The sequence below is a fragment of the Aphelocoma coerulescens genome, chromosome 8, assembly GCF_041296385.1.
Source record: "Aphelocoma coerulescens isolate FSJ_1873_10779 chromosome 8, UR_Acoe_1.0, whole genome shotgun sequence".
In the NCBI taxonomy this organism is placed as follows: domain Eukaryota; kingdom Metazoa; phylum Chordata; class Aves; order Passeriformes; family Corvidae; genus Aphelocoma; species Aphelocoma coerulescens.
Genome location: NC_091022.1, coordinates 15847751 through 15865024, shown reverse-complemented (window position 1 = coordinate 15865024; position 17274 = coordinate 15847751). Strand labels below are relative to the sequence as shown.

The window sequence follows — 17274 nt, the reverse complement described above, 5'->3', positions numbered from 1 at the left end:
TTGCAAAGGCCAAACATCTGTATTTTAATAAGTTAGAAGAAATCCAGATAATAGAAGCCATAGAGTCACTGAAATGTTAACACGTTAATATATTTTAAAGCAAATATAATACAGTGTACACATAAAAACCATTTAATACAAAGTGAAAACCATTAGATGCACCTACTAACGCTGATTTTTGGTTATTTTTAGCTGTTTCACTGAAACTTGGAAACAAAGCTCTTCATTTCAGCTACACCAGGTTAAGTGGTGAAACTGATCTATAGCAAGCAAACCACTGCCTCTTCGTTCACCTGGGAAAGACAGCACCACAGCAACTGAATGTCTCCAGAAGGGCACCCCAGTGAAACAGGCTATGCACATTTGCCCCACTCACTAAGCTACTCAAGAAACCAGATGTGAATTGATTGCTGCCTCTGAATAGTAAAGCTCAGTAAGTGCATCCTTGCTGTACAAAAAAAAAAAATTAAAGTGACAACATAGAAAACTGGCAACAGATAACCATGTCTGCCTAAAATATACACATATGATACATAATTATGGCCACGCTGGCCAGTATGTAAGCCTGTTCAAGAGCAAAGCTTTAATTGCACAGATTAGAAAAATTAACAAATGCTTTTACAGAGCAAAGCACAAGCTTTGGTTTATGCTTAGACAGTGAACATTAAATCTTCCATTTTTATTATAACATCTATTAAGAAAAATAGCTATTTCTCTATGAATAAGCACTCCATTCCACACAATGAAATGAAGCTCAGTGTCTTATTCAATGAACCCATTAACTGTGTCTAGACTGGGAATGTATTACATCTTTATTGAAAGCTACTGAACTACAAAAAGTTTGACTTATTTAATTCACAGTTCCCCAGGTCTCCCCCCAGTTTTAAAATGCTGCATATATAAAAATAACTTCAATATGGCACAAAAGTGGGATTCTCAAGGGAAGGCAAAGGATAAAGGGGGAAAGGGAAGTCTCCACTGGCAACATTGACAAATTGCATATAGTCCAAGAGGAATTTGCACCCTATACAAAATGAGCTTCCCTGTGTTCCAGTTCTTGGATCCTTTTTGGTCTCAGTCTGTGGTAAGCAGGCTTCAGATCTGTGGGGTGAATATCCTCTGAGTTAGATTTCTGTTCATTTGTGTTTTGTTCAGGATCACCTGATGGAAGTGCAGAGCTCCTAGCCAGTTTCACAGTATCATCCTGATGGAGCACAGAGCTGGCACTGGTTGGTGCACAAGCTTTAGCAGAAGAATCATCTCCATTTTCTTTTGATTTGTTAGAGGGTGGTTTATAAAATGTCCCTGGGGGTGGTTGCAATGTTCTTGGTGCCCTAAAGGCAGCAAGAGGATTAACATCAGGACCATTCTCTTCTGCTGCTGTCCTTCCTGACCCAACAACAGAATATGGCTTATTAGGAAGAATGGCATTAGCTGAATTGTTACCAAGGCTGCATGATGATGATAAAGCACCTGCAGTTCCACTCTCAAGTGCTCGGATCTCTCGGGGCACATTAGTGACGATCATTGCTGTCCTTGCTGTGATATCATACTGCTTGTACTGCTTGTCCCAAGTTTTTCGCAGCATCTGGGTGTCGTAACAAGGAAGTCTGCAGCAGGTATCAGCAGCAGGGAGTGCCTTCACCTCTGAGACTTCTTCAATAGTAGGGCTTCTGCCCAGCTTCTCTGCACTTACTGCTCCTGCATTTCGTGAATTTCTTTCATTCAAAACACATGGAGGAAGTATTCGGTCTACAGGCAGGCTCACAGGGCGAGATGCTGGTTTTGTCCTTGGAGCCCGCAACGGAACTTTGGCAATCTGGCGGTTAGGTTTGACAGGAAGTAAGTTCACTTTACAGGCATCTTCACCTAGAGAAATGAATGGATCACTGTCTTTCTCTGAAGCTGGACTCACAGCATCACCTGGAAACACACAAATAGATGTGACTGGATCTTACACAAGTCAGCAAGACCTCAGCAACTCCTTGGAAGTTAGTATTTTAACGGGGTAACAGTTTTTAGGGATAGCTTGTATACATACTAGGAATATTCTACTCTAACCAAATGTTAGCATGTCAACAGCAATAAAACACATACTCTAGAGCTGTAACAAAAGAAAAAACAGACACAACTTCACTTTTTGGCTGTTGCTTTGCCATCCCTGAATTTTTTCAGTTTTAGTGTGTTTCAGGGTGTTGCACTGTTGATGTGCGGGACATGACTGAACTGGTAACATCAGAAGGAAATCAGTACAAATTAAAAGGGATTATGTATAGTTACTCCTAAATGAAGTACATGAAATCATACCTAGATTAAAATCAACCCCCATAGTAGCATAAGCAGATAAACAGAAAAAAATTTAGAGTTAGAATTAGGTTAGTAAACCTGGGGGTTTTTGAGCAGAAATATTGATATCCAAAATGCTCTGATGATTCCATCAAACAATTACTCTTTCCAAAGCCTTCTGGTTTAGTTCCAGTGAGTGGCAATGATTTTTGGGGGAAGACAGTGTTCAAAACACATAAATTGCTGGGTATTACTTTACAAGATTTCAGAAATCCACAGTCACAGCATAATTATGGCTTTGTTTTGTTTGCTGTTTTTTAAAAAAAAGGAGAAACCAAACCCCTGTTCCAGTCTCTTACCAAATACTTTAAGCTCCGATTCCATAAACAGATGTTTCGTAAAAGCCTTTAAAAAGATCCAATACTCATTTGTTCTTACAAAAATAAACAGTATCTCAAGCAGTGATGAACAGGTTTTATCACTTGCTTCTGTCTATACTGCAGAGCTACGTGCACCATAATCTAATGCATCCAGGGCTCCTTACCCACCCACAGCCAGAGTTAACAGCATACTAACCAGTTACAGATGTATCTACTTCCTCTTTTGTATTCTTGCTATTCTTCAATTCCAAAAAGAGTGCAGCTGTTTCGGAAGCTCTTTCACTTGGAGCTATTTGAATACCCTGTTAAGAAAAGCCAAAGCAGAAGTAAATGAGAACTCATGAGAAAAGGCACTACTCCTTATCAAAAAACCCCATGAAGATTTATTAGAAATGTGCTCTGGAAGGCTGTAGCATTTAACACAGAAGTTAAGATGGCACAGGTAACATTGTGGCAGCACAAGAGTCACTCACTTCCTTTACAGCAACAAACGATTTCCTCTGCTGCTGTGGCTCCTTCTCATCTGCTGATAAAGCAACTCTGACAATAACAGCTGTTTCTTCAGAATGAGCAGCGCTCAGAAGTGGTTTCAATGAAACGTCAAATATCTTTTCATAGTACGTTATGAGCAGCTCCACTACCCGGGCCTGGTAAGGGTAGTCCACAAGTGATGACAAAGAAACTGTTGCATCGGTTTGTCGTGGTCTAATCAGAGTTGGGCCAAATATTATGCCAAGGTTGCTGGCTGACATTTTATTTTCATCAGACTGTTCTGTAACTCTGCATAAAGAGGGGAAAAAAAAAACCAAACCAAAAGAAACCCCCAAGAGTTAGAGGGTTTTATTACTTCAGAAATACTTTTGATATTAAAATATTATGTCTAAAGAGGAAAAGAGACAATAAAAAACTGAAAATGGGTTTGGTGGGCAGGCAGAATCTTCAGTGCAGACCACACTTAACAGTGGCTAGGACTTCCAACACAGGGTGTTTTTATGTCCTATTTGTTGAAGTTATTTGTGGCTATTTGGCATTTCTGGGGTTGGGGAAAAGAATGTCTCTCATTCTAGGTAATAATATAGCTATAGCCCAATATTACCCATTTTTATAGGTAATCGTCAGTTTAGTACATCATCATACAAACCAGCATTCGGAGGACAAGGAAATGAAATGTGACTGAAGAATGGTTATTAAGACACATGATACAAGTTTCAATTTTCTGCTAATAGCCACCAAATCCCTGCCCTTTGTTACATCACAATTTAAATCATATTTAGATCCCTGCAAATGACACTAATTACACTACTGACCCCAATGCTACCAGAGAATCAAGAATAATGGAGGTCAACACTTTCCCTGCTTTATTTCCCTTTCATATTCTCCTCTCACTTGAGAATTCATTACATGGAAAAAACCCCAGCAACAGAATGATGTCTTCAAAGGTATATGTGACTTCTTCCCCTACAGTCATCAAAAAGGCACAAGAGATTCCTAGCATTCAGCAGTTAAGTTTTCAACATCAGTTTGCCTTTAAAGTATTTTATTACCTGTGAAGGTGTCCAATAAGGTACTGTAGAGTGTTATAGTTTGGTACAGGCAGCTGTTTCAGAAGATCTTTAATTTTAATGATGATCCTATTCAGTTCAATACACAGTGACTGTCTTGTCTTTGCTTTGGGGCTAGCTTGTTTAGCATCCAATTCCTCATTAGCATTCTGGCTTTCTTTTGCAAGTCCAATGAACTCATTGTAAAGCCGAAACAAAATCAAGGGCTCTGGAAGCTGAATAAATACGAACATTTCAGAAACACACTTAAACCTGAATTTTAACTTGCTTCCTTCCTGTGTTTCTTCAACTTTTTCTGGTCTAGCATCTTTTCTTAGATGATGACATTGTTTAATCCTTGTTCATTAGCTCAATCCCCAATTCTTTCAAACCCAATCCCAGCTAACAAAAAAACGCCTTCCTACATCTTTTTCCAGAAAACTTTTGCTAACCCTTTCCTACAATAGCTTCAGGACTGAGCATTTATCAAAATTTATTGAAATAAGAAGATTCCAAGAAAAAAAAGGATTTTTTTCAAAATCACTTAATGGTGATGATCATCGGAGTGGAAAACTCATCTCTGACAGCCAGTTTAAGAGAACAGGACCATGCAGCTAAGGATTATTCCTTTCAGGGTTAACAAGTTTTCACAGTGACTCAATAATTTCACTAGGCAACACCCCAGCTTAATTTTTTCACATACATACTGAAACTGTTTTAGAAAATTCCATCACAAAGCTTTAAAGCTCTATTTTAGAAGAAAAAAATGGATAATCCCTCCATAATGAACACATCACGACCACTATGACTGTTTCATGACATTTTTGTTAACAGATATTAACAGCAATATCTGCATGAATAACAGCATCTGTCTGCATGAACAGGCAAGAACATGGGAATCTTAAACTCCACGTAAGACAGGCAAATTCATTCTGTTAGAGAAATTTAATTCTACTATGAGTAGGCAAACAAAAGCTTCTTCTGCATATGGTACTAAAAAGAGCCACAATATCCATGTGGAATACATATTGTAATCCCAGCAGTTCTCCCAGCCCTTGTCACAGGCTCCATGTGCAAAAAAAGAAGCCACTGCAGTTATACAAGGCACTTGCTTAATCTGCTGCTGTAGGATTGCTGAAAAGTGGTGTTTTTTCCGTATTGTACTGAAGAAATACATTACAGCACTTTGGTTTTCTATCTGACCTCTCAATTCCATACCTGGCGGAGATACAGCTTGAGAACATTGCTGATATCATGTGCATAGAGTTCCGAGAGCTCGACCAAATCCTTTCCATTTTCAAAAGCTTGACAAAGCTTTTCAACTCTTGATTTGGCTCCATTCACACGATAGATGCCCTAAAATTAAAAGGCCAGCACAACTCTATTTCAATTTGAAAGGAAATTGTAAAACACAGATGATATTGACACCATTAAAATCTTAAGAGAATTTCTTTTAAGATGGTGTCTGAAACTTAAGCATGAACAAACGTAAACATACCTTGACATTGAGTGCTCTGCATTCAATTTCTGATGTACACTTTTTGATGATGAAAGGAATACCATCAGGAACATTTTTAGCAGCTTGGGCAAACTCCACTCCAAATAAATGAAGCCTTCCATGAAGTTTTTTGTGCCCACATTGAATAGCTAAAGTCTCTAAACATTTTTTATGGCATGCAAGTGAACACTACAGGGGAAGAAACAAAAAAGCACATGGCTTGATACAAACTGACACCATAAGAAATACCTCTGCTGTTTGTCACCCCATATGTGAGCAAAATGCAAAATTTATTAGTATGGTGTGCCTCTGCTTCAAGTTCATGGTGATTATACTAGCCACAAACTCCAGTTTTTATACAGAAACATAATTCAAGTTTCCAAAACTCCCAACTTTACATAAATCCCAAGCAGCAATTTAAACTAATTTTCAGCTTACCTCCTCACATTCAGCTCCATGAAATACCACTAAGCTGTCACATTCTCTGCATTTAGATGGAGCTCTCAGCTTCCGTAGTTTGTGTGTTTGTGCTGCTTTGGACATGTTAGCATTTCTAAAAGGTCCTGGAGAATTCGCAGTTTCAGATGTGAGATCATTTAAACCTGAAGAGAATTTCTCTGTTATAGTCATTTTAGTACCTACTATTGACATGGTAGTTATTCTGATTTTTTAGAATTGTGCTGCAGAACACAAGTCTGTAAGTGATGGCAACTATCAAAGTAATCAAAACCATTTCAATCACAAGGAGGCAAAACTATGTCACAGTTCACATAATAGAGACATTAACTATCAATCTTATGTAAAAGGAGAATCAAACAATCATTTTTGCATTTTTAAGTGTTCCATTTTCTTCTGTATTGTGGCAATGTGGAAATATTAGGACATTTAATTCCAACTGCCCTGCATCTCAGGCAACAATTAATGAAAGTTTAATTTTATACATTTCAAAATCCTGTACTAGAGGATGAAAGATCACTTGTTTTGGCCTGTACTGTGTTTGAAATACTTAAAAGAATATTTTGCAGCAAGGAAGAATTAACATACGCTCATGGCAGAAGACACATAAAATAAAAATAAATTAAAAAAAAAAATCACTGATTCTGTTTCCTCTAACAACACTGAAATATTTTGTAGAGGATTCTAAAACTAAAAAGAATAGCAACTGGTCCTTTTTGTGTCCAACTTTTTTCAAGCAATTTACTTAAAATGCTATCAACAACTCTGTGAACCAAACCCCTTTGTTTTACAGATAACTTTAAGTTAGCACGTTCAGTTAATTGCCCAGAAAGCTTCTTAAATGCTCAAGCACTGATTAAACAATACCACTCCAAGTGGAAAGTTTGCATTCGTTAACACATTGCCATGCTTTAAATCTAGATCTGAGTTAATACTGTTTACCACAAGTTCATTCCTAGAAGGTAAAGTATACATTTAGGAAATAAGGACTAAGCAAAGACTTTCCTAAGGGGTTTACTGAGCAAGTGCCACATATTTTTCAAAATTAGTTTGTAAGTACTGTGGACGTACCACAGAACTATTTCTGATAATCCAGTTATTCAGGTGTCAATGCCCGTGGCAACATTGTCATTATACAGTCAAAATTCATTTGAAAATTAGAAATGGCCTGTTCAAGTCTGGGACAGACATTACTGAACTCTCATCTTAGTTGAAAAGGGTAAAATCTCTGTTATTACCCTAAACATTTGGATCCACTTTTTTCCAATTTGCCACTTACCAACTCTACGTATTTGTGCATTTCATGTCAAAGTTTAGAAGTGACCTTACATAACTCAGTGCCATGCAGCTAAATTTAAATGCAAATGTCTGAAGGGAATGGTAAGTGGATCATTTGCTCTATCTCAGGAGGGTGAAGACACTAGAAATGTTCTATGGTTGCCCATATAGTAACCTAAACATATAAAGATAATTCTGCACCACTTCATTAAAATGACTTGAACATTATTCTTCATCCCTCAACCTCAAGTGGATGCACACTGTATTGAAAAACAATGCTGTTGGCAATCACACCTTGTTAAAGTACTTTTCTTAAGTGCATTAAAAACAAAAGCCACACACTAACAAAAAGCATCTTCTGGGGACTTCAGGTATGGAAACCACATTACCACAGTCTGAAGGAGATGGTGGCTCTCTTTCATCAAGATCATCTGCAGATGACATAGTCCCAGTGGAAGGTGTTCGGGGAAGTCGTCTTTTAAAATCCCCTAGCAGACGAGAAAAATTTTCAGGAAGCTGTAAGTATCAGTTCCACCCAACTGTTCATTTTTCATTACATGCTCTGCTCAGTACTTGCTTATTTGACAACGATGTCCTCCCTAATGTAAAACACTGCAGGGAAAAGACTTCAGATTAGTCAAGCAGTGAGGGTAGGTGTACCTGGGCTGGCAGATGGAGAATCCATGGATCGTGACTCACTGCTTCCCCCTGCACTTTCAGAATCACTGCACATTCCTCCACTCTGGTTTCCAACTGACCACGATCTGAATGGTGGCGGCCCTCGCACTGCTTTTGAAAAGAAAGTCCACTAATTCCAAACATCAAAGACAAAATTTACTAGTTTTTTACTGAAGACTATGATTATATTCAAAATAGGAAAATACTGCACAAGTTACATGAACATGCAATACAGTGAAGAAAACCCCAGACATATATATCTGTAAAAGCTTCAGGAGCTAAGAAAATTATTTTCAGAAACTTGACAATTGTGCTTTTGCAGAAGACCTGCAATCAACACAGAATTTACAAACCGATGGATTTTCAATTGCTAAAGCTAATTGAAATAGTTTAGTCCACTGAGCTTGACAGTACTTGCTTTTTGAATTGTATCTCACATTTCTTATCAAAGTATCTAGGTATGCATACAGTCCTTATTATGCTCAAGTACATAATGTTTTATAGGCTTTGAACTTTATAATAGATTTTTAACCCTTCAGTGTTACATTTCTGACTGAGACACCAAGCATTTTTTTTTAATTTTCATTTTTTAAAATTTATTTATTTAGAGACTGAGCTCCAAAAGAACTATAGAGGAACTACCTTGAATATCTGTGTTGCTGGAAGATCTCTTCTCTCTAACCTTTTGTGAACGATGATAAACTGGGCTTCCCACATCATCTAACGTCTGAACAGGAAAATCTCCTGAACACTGAGATAAGTTACCATGGGATGTATGGATGCTGTTTGTCGATTGCTTATTAAAAACCCTTCAGAAAGAAGAAAGTAATTTGAAGAATGAATAAGACAAAATTTAATGAAAAGTAATGAATTTTTTTAATCCCTGGGCACTAAAAATGCTACATTTAATTACCATTAATGAACATACATTTTTGACATGTCATTCTCAAAATTAAATTTAATTCCAAAATTATAAAATAAAAATACAAAAAGAAGGGTGGCCCATTTATTTTCAATTAAATATGTGAGATTTCCCAGTGTTTTCTCTCCACCCAGGGAGAATCAGCTTTTCCACATCTCTTCATGGTATTATGAACATTATCTAGCTACTTTGAAAAAACAGCCTATCTGCTCATCTGAAGATAAGACTAATTCAGAAGCCATTGCATTCTATGATGGTGCTTTCCCCTCCAAAAGATTCTCTGACCAGCCATCAGGACCATCCACCTATAGACATAAAGGTGTTCACATGCTGTGCTTTTTAAACGTGTTGAAGCTGCCAGAGTGTCAGCCCATTTTGAAAATCTGCTCTCATTATAAGGACAGAACACTGTTAACAGTAATTAATGTAAAAAGCTGAAGCACCCTGGGGACAAAATGGCCTGCTGTCCAAATTTAGCAGTCAGGAAGCTGTTCCTTAATCAGTTCTACCCTATCAAGCTTAAGGGAAACAGAGACTGAAAAACATTAAAATTTGCATTAGTTCAAGGAACTGTCCCTTAAATTAATGCAGATTCAAACAGTAAAAATGATCAAGTACATGAAGAATCACAAGGCTGCGACAAAGAAAACAAAAGGTGGGGAGAGAGGAGGAGAAAAAAACCACTCCTATAAATGTCAAGCAGTAAATAGCTGGGAGAGCACACAAAGTGTTGGAAATTTCATGCTCATCAGTTTCTCAGGGAGCTACACAGTTAAATCCCCCTAAGTCAAAATTTATGAGTATGGCCTAAATCAGTCTTAAAAGGCAGGAAATTTACAGACAAGAATTAAGAATATCAGCTTTAACGTTGAATTTCCTGCCTTTTGTTGGTAGAAGTCTGACTCAAGCATTCGGTTTTTTGTATTTAGTTTCCTTTTGAAAAACAATGACGATGCTTTCCTGTAGAACTGTGAAACACACAGATTGAAATGGATATTTTGGTGCTTTAGTGCCAAGATGACTATTTTACAACAAATTAAAGGTGGAAAAGCATTTGGCATGCTGACACAAGGAGCTGTCTTTGTCTTGAAGTCTTTACTTCCACATTAGCTGGATCTCTCATAGTTTAACAGTAAAAACTTCCATTTCATACAGGCTGGAAAAAAATAATTAAGTTATAACATCTCCCCACAAATGGACTCTGAGCTTTTTTTAGGCACATAGCATGAGATAAAAATCGAGGAACACTTCCTGCCAAAAGGTTGCCAAATGTAAACAGTATGAAAGAAGCTACTATATGTAGCAGCAAGGCCTGTAGCAGAGGAAAAGTACCTCTTCAGACTTTCTAACCTGATTATCAAGTACAACTGCCACACAACATTACCAAGTCCAAAATTTACATTTTTCATATTAACCAGTATGTACATTAAAATAGTAACAAGTCAAGTCTTGCACAACAATTGTCAATGTTTTAGCAAGCCTTACTGCATAAAATGACATTCTGCTTTGATGTCAACATTGTATATAGTCTACCAACTAAAAGGTGAGACAAAGACAATAGTAAAGCATGGTAAAACACCAGGATTACTTTAGCTCCTCCAAAAACATAGTTTTATTGTTAAACATATGTGCCTAGTGTTCCATTCTAAGCCAAGCAGTTGCCACCTGTACTTTGGCACTTACCCATCAACCTGGGAACTCTGGGTTTCAAAACAACCTGATTCAACAGGAACACCATCCTTTGGTAAACTTTTCACAAACACTGAATATTGCTGACCAGGGTCATAGAGTTTGGCACTCTCACAGAGGGACTGGCAGTTAACTGGAAGAGATACAACCTGAGCATGCTGCAGCTGGAACAGGTTAACTGTTGCCTGTTGGGAGAGAAATATTTTCATTATTTGTAGATCATTTACTAAATATTTCACTTACGCTTTGCTCAATCCAAATTAATGCTGTAGCAGGAGATTATTTGAACAATAAGACTAGAAACAGTAATGTGTTACTTTGTGCAAGTCTGAAAATTGACTGTAAAAACTTCATCTGTAATAGGGATACGAGTATTTCTCTCCTCTCTGGGTTATTGAATCCTCCCAGAGGCAAAGGCAATTCCAATTGCTTCTCACTTTGTGTTGATCAAGATAAACAGCAAGGGCTTTTGCTATCAAAAAGGCTTTTTTCATGTTCTGGAGGGAATATTAGTCATCACTACAATGATGAAGTAGTTGGAATTCCAAACCCAGGTGAGCTCCATATTGTCTCGAGGCATGAAATGGACAAAAATCTGTCCCAACAGACAGATCAACTGAACACTTTCTTCATTAAATTACATAACATTTCTAAATGATTCTATCACATGACAGAAACCAGAAAAGGGGGACACTGCATAACAGCTTCATCAGCTTTCAGACTGCAAAGCAGTTTGCAATTTAAATATACTTGAACTGACAAGTCTATCTATGCTTTCCACTCTTCTTATGGGTTGGTTTTGGGGTTGCTTGTGGAGCAGGGTTAAGTTTGATGTTTTATATTCCCTTCCTGGCCCAGCATTAAATTGTCATTGACTCATCTAAATAAACAAACCAAAAAACCCAAACAAAAATCCCCAAACATCTCATGGCATAATGAGTTCTTATATTCTTCAAATTTTTTAAAAAAATTGTGCATGTAATATGCAGTTTGGACCATCACTTCCCTATTACACACAATAAATTAGTACATTCAACTAGTCATAATGGATCCTGCAGTAGCTGAGACTGCCATCAAGGCTGAAGTGTGTTAATGTCCGTTCCGGGCTTGATCCAAACGTCTTTGCTAATGCACTAATTAAAGCAAAGAAAGCTGTACTCTTAAGCAACAGAGGAACACTACTGCCATCAAAATTTTGAGAAGATATTTTATATCATTTTATATAATTTTGTAATTTTTTTGTTGTGTAGTCAGGGTGCTTGCAAGGCAAAAGCTCATGAAACACCCCAAAATGTTCAAGACCCGCCTCCCAATATATTTTTTTTAACTCCTACCAGAAAGGGAACACAAATAGATTAAAAGTTTTCCTTCTTTTTCTGTTGGCTTGACATCTGTCCTTTGAAAGATTTCTATTTAAAATAGGGCTTATGGGGCTCTTAGTTTTAACAATATATAAATATCTGTGCAAAATGTGTTTTAAAAACCATGCTTACAGCTTTAAGAGTAAGATCACACTGGTAAATAAGCTCCCGAAGCTGTGTTAAAACATCACTTTTAAAGCTTTCCAAATCATTTCTTTTTTCTTCAACCTCTGCCATGCTTGCTTTATAGTGTTCACTGGCTTCTTCAGCCTAAAGAAAACACAAGTATAAGGAGTTGATGGACTGCAGGCCTTGGTACTAGAAGCAAGAAAAAACCCCACTCAATATGCTTGTAGTTGAGATTCCCTTTTATGATTAAAATCCAAAAGAGCATAGAATGATTCAAATTAAAAATGTGAACTGAACTTACTTGAATACCCTCATTGAGAATGCGTGAATAAAACCAGTAGAGGCTTAACTTTAAAAGCAAGGAACAAAACCTCTTTACCTTTTGCAGAGCTTCCTCTTCCAGCCTTCGCTTTTTTTCCAGTTGCTTGCTGAAATCTTTCACAAAGCTTCCACTTGAGCCAAGATGTTCTTCCTCAGCACGAGCAGTACAGGATTTTGCCTTTTCATACTCATCTTGACGCTGTGTATACAGCAACTTGGCTTTTCTTAGAGCAGCTTCCAGCTCTTGCTACAGAAAGCAGCAAAAGAAAAAGTAGAAGAATCAACAGTATTAATTTTTCAGTTATTTAATGTAATGTTTAAAGAGACTTATGCACAGGTCAGTATGCTGCAGAACAAAGTATACAGTCATTGAAAGATAATATCTTACCAATACCAGATTGCCATGAAATGGACAGTTACATCTGCTTTCAATAAGCCCCAGAGACAATGTGTGAATATAAATGTGTAACAGCTTAGTTTGAAAGTTTCACCCTTTTGCAGAATTCTAGACTGAACCATTAGATATGAAAGAATTACCATTTTTTTCTGTTCTCGCTGCCAAAGGTCCTTGATCTCTTTCCTTTGTCTATCCAACTCATTTTTCCTTCCAAGAAGGGGCTAGATAGGAAATATTAATAGAGTACATTAAAGGCATATAGGCTGGAATTTTGTTCTTTTAAATATTCTATAAAATGATATATACTTATGTCTTTTTTTTTAAGCATACCTGCACAAATTTGTTAGACTGGAGAGCAGCAGCTGTTTGTTGCCAAAGTTGACTGTTCTCAATATCATTTTGAAAAGCATTAATGAATATTGACTGGAACGGCATATAATCCTAAAATTACACAAAACATATTAATGTTCCAGGTAAGACAGAGGGATAATGACATTCTAAATGTCTGTATAACTGAACTATATTTTCAATTTAGTAAGGTATTTACTAAAATAGGTATGAATGTCAGTTATGAATATAGAAAATTACTAATTTCTCATCTGCGATTCATTTTACTAGGAAAAAAGTCCACAAGTCCAAATCACAAAGCATATAAGACATTAGGCAGAAAAAAGAATATTGTGAAAACTGACCTGCATATTCAACAAAAATAGTATTACATATCCAAATTTCCCTAACAAATGGAAAGACGCAAAATGCAGATCTCTTAACTACTGCTTTATAGTATAAATCAATTCTGTATCAGCTTAAAAATCCATTCCTCAACATCAGAGTTTTACTCCTGGGCAAGCCATCCAATAAAGATTTAAGACTAAGACATAGCCCCTAAGGTCTACTCACCTGGTGTCCAACAACAGCTTTAGCAGTTTCAGCCATTTTTGCTAAGTTTTTAGCACACTCCACTTCTGTTGAGAAAATTTCACAGTTACTGTTTACATTATAACACAACAACAGTTATAACACATGCTAAATGCTTTTTACAGTCTTCCTTTAACAAACAGACTACAGAGGAGACCACCTTCACTTTGTTACAGGCCTTTAATTATAGGAAATGCATGATAGCTCTGTCCACTTCAGCGGAACAGCTACTAATTTAGAAATCACATTATTGACAGTCTGCAGCACAGAGGCCTGACAACAGATTTAATTCCATCATGACAAAGCTGATTAAATGCCAGAAACAGCCACTCACCCAAGCTAAGCTTTTTTTCTACCCATGAGACTACATCCTTGGTATATTTTGACCATGCTTTAGCATAGGACAGAGCCGACTCAATTCCGCTGTCATTTCTTAGGAGCATGCTATCAACCTCCTCTGCTCGAAGATGTCCTGCAAATAAAGCATCCAACACAAAGAAGTGATTTTGAGCCATGACCACACACTGAGAGCAAAGCCAGTATTAGCCAACTGTGAGTGCTTAAGCAGCTCTGATCTTGAGTTGGTCTTTAATGCTAGTTGACTCTAAACAGGACTGACAGAGGTTTTAGAACAAATTAAAGGGTCATAGTATTTTATCTGGAGTAGTCATATGGTCAGCATAACTTTCTTCAAGAAAGCGACCCAACAAAACACCAACCATATGACAACACACAGAAGGTACTTCAGGCCTTAGTTCTTCCCCCCTCCCCCTTGCCCCCAAAGCAACCTGGGTTGATTACTTACAAAAGAATGAAGCCTTTAGAATAGCTTTTTTTTTTTTACAGTGAAGTTGTAATGGCAGCATAGGTGTAAAAAAGTGACCAAGCAACTTACTTAGAACATTTTTAGAAGAAAAAAACCCACACAATACAAAATGGTGTTTATCAATGTTAAATGAATGACCTACCTTGAATATCATCCTTTTCATGCAGTGAACCCCCAGACTCCACAGAAAGATTCTCAAAAGACTGTTGTACAGGAAACAAAACATTAAGTTAGCAAAGAAAATCTCTCGCTGGAACGGAAAGCTAACAACACAAACAGCATTATCTGCCTCTTTTTTTTTTTTTGCAGATAGAGGAGAAAAAGCAAACTGAACCATAACTCCCTCTCATCTAAAGTACAATAGCTTTTAAACTCCCACTGCTGTCAAATGAGACCTAATAAATAGCAAGGAATCATTATACACCTTTACATCAACAAGTTTGGAAGTCTGTGATGAAAGAGTTAAATATCAACCAGATTTGTTAAACAATTAAGTGAGCACCAGCTTTTCTAAAATCCCTCCCTATCTTTTAGAAACCATTTCACACAGACCTAATGCCAGATACACATAACAGACATCCTTCTATGCGCCATTATGATCCTGTACTTCTTCCTCAAGGGAATAAAGTTAGGATTTTTCATAAATTACTTGCAGGTGGTGCACTGTAGGCACAACAGCTGACTAGTAACACTTGCTAATGAGGCTCTGACGATCAGTACAACCTGACAGAATGTAATCCAATAATAAAAGGAATTTAGCACATCATGTCATCCCTACCTTTGTCCTCACACTGCATTTTGCTACCCCTTTAATTGTGCAAGTTGAATTATTTGTAGGACTGTGCTGTAGACCTGACTGCTCAACAAATTTAAATGAACAAAAAGTTTACTTTGTAACTACTACTCCCTCAAAAGCCAAACCAAAACAAACATCAAACTCTACATAATTTTAAATGTATAAACTACTTTTGAAAACTTTGAAGCACAAAGCAGACAGAAAACAAAGCTAAGAAATAGCTGCAAAGTGCCCTTAAGCTTTGCAAGAACAGCTCGTTTCCATTTAGACTCTGGCACTGGTTTATTTTCAGACATTTGCTAAAATGAAGCACAGTTATCAATGATAAAAGTAGTTTTGATTTGTCGGGGTTTTTTAATGTAAATGAAAACTGATCATAAATCACACAAAAATCCCTCAACAATCATTGTTTACTTCTCAGCAAAAGCAGCTTTTCCATAGACATCAAACAGAATCTAACTACAGTCTAAAGACCTGCTTCTTTCCTAAGAAAGTAGAATACTATTACAGTGGCTGTCTAATACAAGAAAGTTTCAACAAAATGGAAGGGCTTTTCCAGAACAGGTGGGAAATCTATCCGAAGCTGTCCCCAACTAAACTGTTAAAAAACCTCTAAAATCTTCATTTAGCAATGGATCAATATTTGGTTGCAGAGAAAGCCTGAACATTCCTAGATTTAGTTCAGATTTTACATAAAATATTACTGTCTTCAAGTAGATTTTAAAGTTGTTAGGGAAGAAAAAATAATAATAAGAAAACCACCATACTTTTTATTAACTTGATGCACTTTTAGGTCCTAAAAATGATTTCCCATTCTATAAGACCTAAATCACTGCAGTCCTGAAAACTGCTCACTCCTTTCCAGCAAATCAGGCACACTAGTTAAGACAGCTAATCAAAGGTCACTCATTGCAAATATGTAATACAACATTTTAGAAGCAAACATAAATAAATACTTTTATCTATGTCCTAGAACTTTGTATCAGAACTTGATCCATACAGCTTGCCCCCTCAAGCAACCAATGACTCATCCCAGTAGTTCTAGCAAAAATTAAAAGCCTGACTTCTAGGTAGATTTCACTTCCAACTTCAACCAGTCTCTTGTGTCTTTTTTGCCCTCATTACCCAAGACTCACCCTGACACAGGCAAATCTCTTCACACACTTTGAAAATTTTATCCTTCTTTAATATGCTCTCAGATCTGCAGAGCATCAAATAGCATTCAAATAGCTTGTTGAGTAATGAAAGGTCAGACATGTCTGTCTGGTCTCTTCCAGTATATTTTACAGCTCTTTTGTTTTTAATTTAAAAATATCTTTGCTTCCACCTTGTACATCTGGTTGAACTACAAGAGCTAAAACGAGAACAATTACATTTGCTAAGAGGGGGTATACATATCATTTAACTTAAGCTTCCAAGTGGAGTGCCTGCAGTCAAGAGAAGCAAGATCAGCACTGCCCACCCCCCACCTTGGAGCCATCCTCATCAGCTTAATTAGGGAGGTCCCTAACTAAAGAGACAATTAAAATATTTCTCCTTAATCAACCCTCAAAGTATTTACATGTTAAATTCTACCAAAATGTTATGCTCTGTTTAAAATACAGCTAGCTGCTATGATCAACCACTGAACACACACAACTACAGAAAAAGTTAATATAGCTATTAAATATTTTGCATTTAACGCCTCTTAACACTCAACTTCTAGTGGGCCTCCAAATGGCACTCTGAATTGTAAATCCAAGTGAAATGATTCACCTGTTAAATGTATATTTATTTGCCTAAGTGAAAATGTACTTAA

At 37.0% G+C, this 17274-nt stretch overlaps 1 protein-coding gene across 5 annotated transcripts in view; it reads right to left on the bottom strand.

Annotated features, from left to right (window-relative positions):
* Positions 1-17274, bottom strand: part of ARHGAP29 (Rho GTPase activating protein 29) — a 51617-nt gene continuing 34343 nt past the window's right edge. For 4 of the 5 annotated variants that reach the window (XM_069022703.1, XM_069022708.1, XM_069022707.1 and 1 more), the window contains 18 exons: positions 14823-14883; positions 14189-14326; positions 13837-13901; positions 13267-13377; positions 13077-13157; positions 12598-12786; positions 12222-12359; positions 10723-10913; positions 8760-8926; positions 8100-8228; positions 7829-7927; positions 6144-6307; positions 5706-5894; positions 5426-5563; positions 4211-4443; positions 3140-3446; positions 2863-2968; positions 1-1923 (listed from right to left, as the gene is read on the bottom strand). In XM_069022703.1, the coding sequence (XP_068878804.1) occupies positions 1025-1923; positions 2863-2968; positions 3140-3446; positions 4211-4443; positions 5426-5563; positions 5706-5894; positions 6144-6307; positions 7829-7927; positions 8100-8228; positions 8760-8926; positions 10723-10913; positions 12222-12359; positions 12598-12786; positions 13077-13157; positions 13267-13377; positions 13837-13901; positions 14189-14326; positions 14823-14883 (3405 nt within the window). In that variant the 3' untranslated portion in view covers positions 1-1024. The remainder of the gene's footprint in view (positions 1924-2862; positions 2969-3139; positions 3447-4210; positions 4444-5425; positions 5564-5705; positions 5895-6143; positions 6308-7828; positions 7928-8099; positions 8229-8759; positions 8927-10722; positions 10914-12221; positions 12360-12597; positions 12787-13076; positions 13158-13266; positions 13378-13836; positions 13902-14188; positions 14327-14822; positions 14884-17274) is intronic. The other variant, XM_069022704.1, reaches the window with a different exon arrangement.